This window comes from Podarcis raffonei, chromosome 2 (genome assembly GCF_027172205.1).
Source record: "Podarcis raffonei isolate rPodRaf1 chromosome 2, rPodRaf1.pri, whole genome shotgun sequence".
NCBI lineage: Eukaryota > Metazoa > Chordata > Lepidosauria > Squamata > Lacertidae > Podarcis > Podarcis raffonei.
This window is the reverse complement of record NC_070603.1, coordinates 2,302,204-2,312,500: the sequence shown is the minus strand read 5'-3', so window position 1 is coordinate 2,312,500 and position 10,297 is coordinate 2,302,204. Positions and strand designations below refer to the sequence as shown.

The following is a 10,297-nucleotide window of genomic DNA, read 5'->3' as shown; positions in this document are numbered from 1 at the left end:
AAAAAGCTGCTGATTCATAATAAAGTTTTAAGTCCGGCAGGGCAAACCCCCCTCTGTCTTTAGTATCAGTAAGTATCTTAAATTTTATTCTGGGCTTTTTGCCCTGCCAGACAAATCTAGAAATATCTCTTTGCCACCTCTTGAAACAATCCATCTTGTCAATGATTTGCCAATGATTAGAAAATGTTTGTTTTGGAGGTCTTTTTCTTTTTCCTTTTTAATGTATGTATGTTTTTTCTTTTTTATTGTATATTTGATGTGTGTATATATACACATTTTTTTTTAAGGAAAAGCAATCAGATAGCTGGAGGGAAAGCTGCTAGAAGAGGTGGTTGTACAGCTAAAGCTGCAGGGAAGGGAAGGGTTAAGCATTCTTCCTCCTGCTTCTATGCAAATTGCACCCTCCACTGTTATGTAGCTGTTCAGCAGCAGTAAGGGCTCACAGGGCCATAATGACTACTAAATAATGAGTTCATTTAATTATTCATATGTTTAAACCACATTCATTCCATTACTCACTTTCAGGTGTTCTTCCTCTTCCTCATTCTCCTCTTCTTTTGCTACTGCCCAGTGGCGTAGCGTGGGTTGTCAGCACCCGGGGCAAGGCAAGTAATTTGTGCCCCCTAACCCGTGGAGCCAGGTAGGGGCAGAGAGCTGCGAGTGCGAGCGCGCCCCCCAGATGTTGCGCCCGGTGCGGCCGGCCCCCCTGCACTCCCCACGCTACGCCACTGCTACTGCCTATGTAGTGGCGACATCAGGCATCCTGCCCGTGTGGTTTGCTGAGAGGCTGGCTAACAAGCCTTAGATGGCTGCATTTGGCCCCAGCAGAGATGTGGATCATCACAGTAACTTATCCAGTCTGTGAGGAGCCCTAGCACTTTTTCTTTGTTTCCAACAGGGAGCTCATCCAATAAGATTGAGAGCTGGCTGCAGGAATGCAGGTGAGTCTACCTGAGAGAGGTCATGGAGGAGGTCACTATCCGAAAGGATCATGACATTGTCAGAAGTTATATTTTGATTTCAAGAATCAGGAGCATTTTTAGATATGCACATATTTTGCAACAGGGATAAAGAACATGTGGTTCTTGGGCTCAAACTCCCATCAGCCCCAGCCAGCATAGCTAATGGTTGAAGATGATGGGAGTTGTGGTACAGCAACATCTGGAGAACTATAGATTCCTAATCACACTCAGTTCATTGCACTAGTTTTACTGGGGATAAGGCAAGAGCTTCTGCCTTGATTTCTAACGTTCCTTTTTCATTTCAGTAACTGTTGCATTATGGAAGTGTGGCTTCCAAAGGGGTGCTCTTCCTTGGTCCCACCCAGGTTTTAGAACTTTTGAACTCAGGATAGAGTGACTGTCTGGAGCAGGTAAGGGGAACCTTTGGCCCTCCAGATGTTGCTGAACTACAACTCCCACCATCACTGGCCATTGGTCATGTTTACTGGGCCTGATGAGAGTTGTAGTTCAGCAATATCTGGAAGACTAAAGGTTCCTCACACCTGGTGTAGAGTTTCACCCCACACACAGTACTGGCATTGTCATTTGTGGATTTCCTGGGCTGTAGGGCTTCAGATCTGTGAACTGAAGGTTAGCACTTAAGGCAATCAGGGCCAGTTCAAGACATTTTGCTGCCTGAGGTGAAGGACAATATGTTGCTCTCTCCCAAGGAACATACGGAAGCCAATTGGACTGGGATTTTCCTTCAATACTAGTGAATGGATGGTATCCTCCACTGCACTAGAGGACAGGAGGCTAGTGTAGGGGTCCCGGGGTAGCCATGCGGCACTCAGAGCTCTATCTGTCCCCTGCAGCTTGGCATCTGCTGCCTGAGGCAGCTGCCTAGCTCTGCCTAATGCAGCACCAGCCCTGGTGGTGCCACTGTTTGCTGAGTGGGACTTAATTGTCTGTGATGTTCCGGCTAGGTCCTAGGAGAGAAATGGCAAAAGGGTTTAGGAACTTCTGTAGCTGTAATGATGCAGCTCTTGATTCTGGCTTTCAGCTCTTCACTGGACCCCTTCTCAGAGAGCATCTCTGCTCCGGGTGCCTATGCTGGTAAGTGATTTCTGCAATTTCTGTTATTTGCTCGGTCTGCCTTCTCAAACATGAAGTAAGGTAGGCTAAAGTTTGGACTGCACACACACCATACATTTAAAGCACATTTTGAGCGTGTGCACACCCAAACAAAGAGTCCCAGGAAATGTAGTTTATTAAAGGGTGCTGGGAATTGTAGCTCTCTGATAGGTAAAATATAGTTCCCAGGATTCTTGGGTGTGTGTGCTTCAAATGTACTTTAATGTATGGTTATGTACACAGCCTCATTCATGAACCTTTAGAAGGGCATCATGTGTATGTTATTGAGCCGAACAGAGTGAAAGATTATGAGCCCTGGGGGTGTGGAGAATGTGTGTATGAACTTAACAGTGCTTAGCTTATTTTTGGGTTGCTATTTTGTTAATGCTGTTGATAATATTTTATAGATTATAAATGCTGTATTGATTTGTTAATCATATAATATTACTTTTGCTTTAATTGTGATGGTTAGCTCATTTTTTAGTTGATGCTTTAAGAGTGTTTTATAGGTTGTACTTGTTTTTATTGATGTTTTGTTAATTATTCTATATAATTTATGCTGTATTTGTGTTCTATTTTTTTATTGTTTGTAAGCTGTTTTGGGATTCATTTGAATGAAAAGCAACATAGAAATATAATCAGTCAATCAACCAATCCATGTTTTTTCTATTTTTCAAAAAAAATAATTCAATTAATTTTCAATTACTAAAGTCCAATAGCAGCCACATTTTATCAATGTCAAATTACAATTGATATCCAAATATATAAAAATTATAAGGCCAATTATACAATTTGTGTGACTTCCCGTGTGCTGGGTTTCAAAGTGCAAAGTTATTATTTCTTCCTGCTTCCGAAATCTTGATTAATCCAATTACATTCAGTCCTGATCGTAGTCTGTTATCAACAACTACAGAGTTCTGGACTTCCATTCGTATTAACACATTTAATAAATTTTATTTCTGCAGAAGGAGTTCTATATCCTGTAAATTCCCTGTGTGAGAAGTTTATTTTTCCATTTGTTTCTTCATTTTTCCTCTTCTGATCATGTCGTACGCAGCATCTCTACTTACACTTTTTTGCTCTTTCTCTTCCTCTGTTCCCATGTAATTTCGGCCCATAGTCCAAATTGTGATAAGTGGAAGTCCATTGCTTTAAATCATTTCAATGTTCTCACACAGTTCTATTTTCATATTAATGCATAAATATAACCCCACTCTCTTTTTCTCCTCTTGCTTTTTATCAGTTTGTTGGCATTTAGGGGGAGGTTTGCCGAATTATTTATGTAGCAAACATGGTATATATAAAAGGCTCCCCCCCTCACATACCATATTTTTCTACAAAGGAAATCTTACCAGTTCTAAACATTGCGACTCACTGATTCACTTGTCAGTTTATAATCTTGTCCCATCCATCCTGCACACGTCTGTAAATTAGAGTCAATTTCACCCTATTAAATAGAAGAACCTCTGCATCTTAATGGCTGTGTCGGGGAGTTACCGATGGGCAAAGTGCTTTGGCACCCAGCATCTTCCTGCCTCCCGGGTTCCATGCCGGAGCGAGAGCCAAAACGATCTGCGGGTGAAGTTCAGTCCCCCCGAGCCCTGGGGGGGAACTTGCAAGGACAATTACCCTCAAAATCATCCTTGTTTTTCTCTGCAAATGATCTCCGCTAATGTGGGAGCTGAACCCATTAAGGCAGAAAGCACCGGAAGTCATCAATGTTTTTTCTAAAAAATATTGAAAGGCAGCCACTGTTGTTTCTGGTATTGTTTCAAAACCTACTTTAGTTATTTTTATTGTTTGCTTGTAATTCGCCTTGCAATGCTTTTGAAAAGTGATTCATAAGTTAATTAAACATAAGTTAATTATACATACTAATTTGAGGGGGAAAGCAAGGGGGTATACAAGGCACCAAACTGCTCCCTCCTTTGCTGGAAATCTTATTCAGAAACTCATTAGGTTTCTGAGATTGCTTGCAAACTTACAAGCCTATTTTCACAGGGATTAGAAAGAAAGAAAAATCTGAGCATTTTAGGAAGCTGAATTCTACACTGTTTGGATTTCCTGTTCTTCTGTGGAACTGTAGCCTTCACACAGCCCTGCCCATGTAGAGCTGTGTTGTGGCATGTCCATAATAAAACTGCATAGAGAAAGCCACTCAGCCTTTTGGTCTCACCCAGTCCCTTTTCCACCTGTGGATGCTTGCTCTGGGTGACTATGTATTTGTGTTATCCTGTAGGATCCTGCAGCAACAGAACCAGCTTTGAAGATGACCTTAGCCTGGGAGCAGAAGGTAAATGATGAGGATTGTTGGGTGTGAGCAAGCCTTCTTTCCAGATGGCCCATGGATGGGTGGCAAGAATGCTGATTTGATGGTGCAACTCTGCCAATATGCTCCTTGGCCGTCAGCTCTCTTCGTAGGAATGCAGTGTATCCTTTGCTCATGAAAGACCTTTCTTTTCTTCTTTCTAGCAATGGTGCTACTGGACAAAGACAGAGCTGAGCCTAGGTGAGAAACAATAGCTAAGGAGGTTAGCGTTGCTAGAGCCAAAGTTTGGAAAAATCTGAAATCTAGAATTTAAATTTGTTTTTTGGGGGCCCCCCTGAGATTTCTAGTTTTATTTCTGAAATGAGATACTGGCTGCATATTTGTCTAATAACATTGTAAGGTGTTGTCATACTATCACTCTTGTGCAAGTGTGCAGCTGGCTGTGACTGCCAGCTTGCCCTCCCTTTACGTCTTCCTACATGCACACCAAAAGGGATGTGGGTATGCATGCAGATGTGTCTCTTCACTGTCTCTTCTTCCATGGCAGGTCCCAAAAACATACATTCTGGCCTTCCCAACATCTCAATCTGGATCACAGCATGACTTCCAGTGCCTTCTCAGGCAGCACTAACAAGACCAGCTCCAGGTAAGCATGGATCGTATTGTGTAGGACTTGGACTGGCTTAAAGATCTACCTACACCACTAACAAACCAGCAGTGATTGCAGCAGAGATACCTAGCCTCTGGTCTGTACATTGGAGGCAGCTGACCTGGTGCCCTCTGGATGTAATGGACCACAACTCCCGCCATCCCTGACTGTTAGTTGAGCAGGCTGGGGCTGATGGGAATTGTGGTCCAACAACATACAGAGGGCTCTGTGTTTGCTTTCCCTACCAGACACCACCATGAATCTTATTGCAAGCACCCTCTTTCACCACACAAGGCTGTGAGGAAGATAAATTGGGGGTGAGGAAATCCCACAAATGTTGCCCGTTATTCTCTGAAGGAAAGGGGCTTGCGGACATACCTAGTGGTGTATTTGTGGGGCTATGACCTGAAAATGGTTCAGTAATCAGTTGGGACACTCCTGCATTCACACTCTTATCTTCTCTGCCTAGCATCTCTGAGGTGCTGGACCTCTATGAAGCTGATGCTGAGACCATCTTGTGCAACCTGGGCTTCATACAAGAGGAGACACAGGCTGCATCTTGGATCCCATCTCGGTTCTTCTCTGTTCCCTCCCAAGCTGAGGGCATTGATTTCCAGCTCTTCCTCAGAGCCCAGGTGCAACGGTTAGAGATGGAGGATCCTTGCTTGATGTTAGCAAGTAAGTGCCACAAGCATTTCATGGCTGGCAGTTCTGGGACTGTGATATCAAAGGGTGAGGCTCAGAGCATGTAGAGAAATTCCCATGTTCAACCCTTGGCATCTTTGGTTGAAATCTGAAAAGAGCTCAGCTAGCAGGTGATGGGAAAGGACCTCTGTTCTTGATAGAACATAGGAAAGCAGGTAGAACTGGGACCAGGAGCAGAAGACAGGACCAAACAAAAGCCTTTGCTTAGGCAAGAGGAAGACAGAAAAAACCTAGAACCCAGGAAAATGAAACCAGGCCTAGTTTTCAGGTGTGTGTACAGTCCCTGCCATACAGATGTGACCTGGAAGAGCTGGAAGCTAGGGTCTCTTGGATCTACACTGGTTTTCCTCTGACACTTTCTATCCTTCCTTTCACAGGTCGGTTCAAGCAAGTCCAGACTCTGGCTGTAACGGCTGATGCTTTCTTCTGCCTCTACTCTTATGTGTCTAAGACTCCCATCCAAAAGATTTCCCCTGCCCACTTGTTCTGGGCTTTCCCAGACATCCCAGATTCTTGGAATGTTCCTTCCCAGCCAGAGTCTCTGCCTCCTCTCAAGCATTTGCAAAAAGCCATTTCCACGATGTGCTTGTACACTTCCGCCCGAGGAGGGCCTCAAGGACCTTCTGCTGTACCATCTTCTATGAGTCGTCTGGAACAGGTAGTGTGGGAAGTGATGGAAAAAGCCCGCAGAGACAAGTTCCACTTTGATGTGGAAGGCGTGAAGGATGAGACTCACACAGCGCTCCCTGAAGTCCCCTTCCATCATGGCAGAATGGGAAGTGACTCTTCAGAGTCTACCATAGTGGAGCTGACTCCTGTGATTTCTTCCCACTTCTGCCCTCAAGCTACATCTCATTCAAAGTTGGAATCGTGGCTTTCTCACTGCATGGGTGGAGAAAGCATGGAGGGGCCAGACCACCTTGGCCATCAAGAACTGTACTGTTATGGACACCATTCTCTAGAAGTGGTTTCATCTCCAGAGGAAAGCAGTGAAGAATCCCTTGGGGAGTGGTCAGCAGAAAGGGACTCACCCACCAGAGGGGAGAACGGTATGGACATCTTGACAGAGTTGAGGTAGCACAGTGGCTAAGAGTGTGAGCCGTAAGCCAGAAAGCTGGCAGATCAAATGCTTGTGAACTTAGCAGTGAGCTGCTACATGTTATCTGCTTCAGAGCCACAAGTGCACTGTGGGTGCTAAATAGTAGTGACTTGCCTTTATTCTTGTAAAGCAGGGTTGGCTAACCCATGGCCTGTATCTAGCATAACAGAAGATATTTTTGGCCCCAAGACCCTACTCCATTTTGGCATTTTTAAAAAATTAAAAGGCAAATAATTTTATATAATAGGCAAACTTTGATTAAAAGGCAAATAACTAGAGCAGAACCAATGAAGCTGGCAAGGAGGAAACATGGAGTGTAGCGGATGGTTTGTGTCTTTAAAACAATGACGAAGTACCTGTGGGAAATTGCTCAGTGTTCCCCATAAAGTATTGCTCACACTGGGAAGCGCGCAAATTGGTGTAGGGGTTGTGGAGCACGCTGGCTTTTAGCCAGGACTTCCTGTCTTGGCTCAATAGCTTTTGAGGCTTGCTCAAGACAGTGTGTTTCCTCCAACAATTTCTTTTGTCATCTAGCTCAAATATTGATCCAAGAGATTGTCTAATTAAACACTAAAAAAAAAAAGGCATGTGGGGATAGCTGTCGCATTAACATGTGACTTACGGAACTGAAAGTAAAAAGAGCAATTTCCACAGGGGAAATGTTCCACACCATTTCTGAAATGTCATGTAATTTTTAAATTTTAAATTATTAAAATGTATTCTTCATTATTCGACTGTGAACACATGAAACAAACTAATTTCTATTTTTAAAGGAATTGGCATAGACACCTGAACCTACTAAACCAAACAATGTACCATTTGATCTGATCCTAAACTATATAGTAAATATTTGCTAAACAAATTGGACGACTGGAAATCTATTAACCACATTATCCTTCCTGAACAGGCTGGTTTTAGGAAAAGGGAAAGCACTATTGATCACTGCCTGTCTTGCATTTCTTAGCCCAATAAGCAACTGCTGGACCTACCAAACACTTACTTGTTGCCTTTGTTGACTTAGCATCAGTCTTTGATTTGATCGACAGAAGCCTGTTGTATAGGGTTGCCATACGTCTGGAATTTCCTCGACATATCTGGAATTTCCTCGACATATTGCCTCTAGCAATGTCTGGATGGAAATCAGGAAAATGTCCTGTAAAATCCGGATGTATGGCAGCCAATGTTGGCAGTGCTGCTTTTGCCCACTTTCCATAAAAATAGCTTAAAACAGCATTTTTTTTGCAATTTTGCTAAAAAAGAAAAAGAAAAAAGCTTAAGAACTTTGGCCAAAAAACCCCAACCCTACTATTGTGGTATTATAAACTGGCCACCACTAATACGGATAACTGTTTATTGTTCCTAATTGAGGAACTGGTCTATTAATGGTCACCAAATTGAACAATGCCAAGTATTTAAGAATCTTGGCATCCAGTTAGAAGCTATCAGAGCAGTGGCTATGAGAACAATTGGGGCAATTCTTAGATCTGGTTGTGCTAGCCCTGAAAATATTTCAAAGTAAAGTTATTGCTCAGATCCTGTACGGTGTGGCTGTCTGAGGATGGCTATTTGAGGATGGGCTAAACTAGGCCCTCCAAAATACATTTCTGGGGAATTGTTAAGACTTCCACCTGGCACTCCTTCAGCTTTGGTCAGGGTAGAGGTAGATTCCCCCTCCATTCGATCTCCCATCCATTTCCCCATCCATACTGGTGAATCATAAAAGTGTCTCCTGGTAGCGTATTCCCCCAGTTATGTTTGGAGCAGGTATCAAACTGCAAAAGTTGGAACTTAAAATATTGGAAGGTGCTTTATTCATATCCTACTCCATTCAATCATTTTTCTGCTCTGAATTTGGAAAATTTAGAATTATTTAGAATTATTAATGTCTTCTCTGGCAAGGACATTCTATATATTTTCCATGGTGGAAAATACATATAATGTCCTTGCCAGACAGAACATTAATAATTCTAAATTTTTGAATTAATATAGACTTTACAAATTGGACCACCAAATGGCTGCTTACCTTGCAAAGCTCACATTTCCAAAGCTTAGGCAAGCATTTGCAGCCCTTTGTTTCCAAACAATGCCCACAGCTATGATTGTCAGCACTCTCATACTCCCTTGGCACTCTGCTTGTGTATTTGTGGGGCCCCAGAAGTTGAGGAACTGCTTCACTATTTGTTCTTTGGTTCACTTTATTCCGAACCAAGCACCAAATTTCTGGGATCTGTTCTTACTCATCAAATGCCATTCCACAAAACATTTTCTACCTTCTGTTGGACACAGATTGTAGGGTAACCCACAAGGTCTCTCTTTTTACCGTAGCAGCAATGGAAACCTGGGCAGGAGTTGTTAAGGAGATGGCAGTCGACTGCTTGGAGGATGTGCTTATTTAAGCATAATATATTTTAATAATTAATGTTTTTTATCTGTATTGAATTTCAGTTTGTAAATTTCATACATGCTACATGCGATTTACATAGTATTTTGAAGATGTTTTATGTATGATTCTAGGCAGTAATGTTACTTTATGCAATACTTTGACTTGGATTTTGCATTGTATTTATCTATCTTATTTATCTTATATGTGAATGGCCCAAGCATTAATAAATTACCTTCCTACCACAAACTGAGAAAGAGCCTAGCAATTAGGACATTGATCGGGTGATTAGCCTTCTAACCGGGTTGGTCTGGTTTTGCATACATCAAGGAATGTGCTCTTATGTGGACAAGCCTGCCCTATTAGAATGATGGTGTGTGTTTTTAGTTTATCTCTAGTTTTATTTTCTCCTCTGAATGTTTTGAATAGTTGTTATTAACTGTTTTTATCAATAATTTTATTCTTTATTCTTTTTGTAAACTGCTTTGAGGTGGTTGGTTGTTTCACAATCAAGCAGTATGTAAATTTAATGAAATAAAATAAATTGTATAAGGAAGTTTTAAGGGTAAAGCATGAATGACAAATTCTGTGGGTGGAATTCAGTGCTGCAATCCTCCAGCAATTCTTAGAATCACAGAATTGTGGAGTTGGAAGGGTATTCTAGTCCAACCCCCTGCAGTGCAGTAATCTCAACTAAAGCATCCATGGCAGACCCAACCGCTGCTTACAAACCTCCACTGAAGGAGAGCCCACCACCTCCTGAGGGAGTCTTTTCCACTGCCCAGTGCACTAGACTTCTGTTGATGCAGCCTAGAATAGCATTAGCTTTTTTGCTGCTGCATCACCTTGTAGACTGCTGTTAAGCTTGCGTCTGTTAAGACCCCCAGATCCTTTTCACATGTAGTGCTGGTCAGCCAGCTGTCCCCCAAGTTATATTTGTGCAACTGGTTCTTCCTGCCTATGTGCAGAACCTTACATTTGCCCTGTTGAAATTCCTCCAACACAACCATTGCAGCTTGTCAGGCAGTACAACCCTCCCTCTCCTCACCCCCTGTGCTGTTCTTGGGGTTCTCCAGACCTATGAGGAGCATGGGGGAGATGGGAGGAAGCCCCATTGCAC

At 42.6% G+C, this 10,297-nt stretch overlaps 1 protein-coding gene across 1 annotated transcript in view; it reads left to right on the top strand.

Annotated features, from left to right (window-relative positions):
• TESPA1 (thymocyte expressed, positive selection associated 1) overlaps nucleotides 1-9,474 on the top strand; it is a 17,719-nt gene extending 8,245 nt beyond the window's left edge. The window contains exons 3-9 of the mRNA XM_053369852.1: nucleotides 899-941; nucleotides 2,005-2,057; nucleotides 4,315-4,368; nucleotides 4,548-4,584; nucleotides 4,892-4,990; nucleotides 5,463-5,671; nucleotides 6,076-9,474. Coding sequence (XP_053225827.1) covers nucleotides 899-941; nucleotides 2,005-2,057; nucleotides 4,315-4,368; nucleotides 4,548-4,584; nucleotides 4,892-4,990; nucleotides 5,463-5,671; nucleotides 6,076-6,776 — 1,196 coding nt within the window. The 3' untranslated portion in view covers nucleotides 6,777-9,474. The remainder of the gene's footprint in view (nucleotides 1-898; nucleotides 942-2,004; nucleotides 2,058-4,314; nucleotides 4,369-4,547; nucleotides 4,585-4,891; nucleotides 4,991-5,462; nucleotides 5,672-6,075) is intronic.
• The last annotated feature ends 823 nt before the right edge of the window (nucleotides 9,475-10,297 follow it).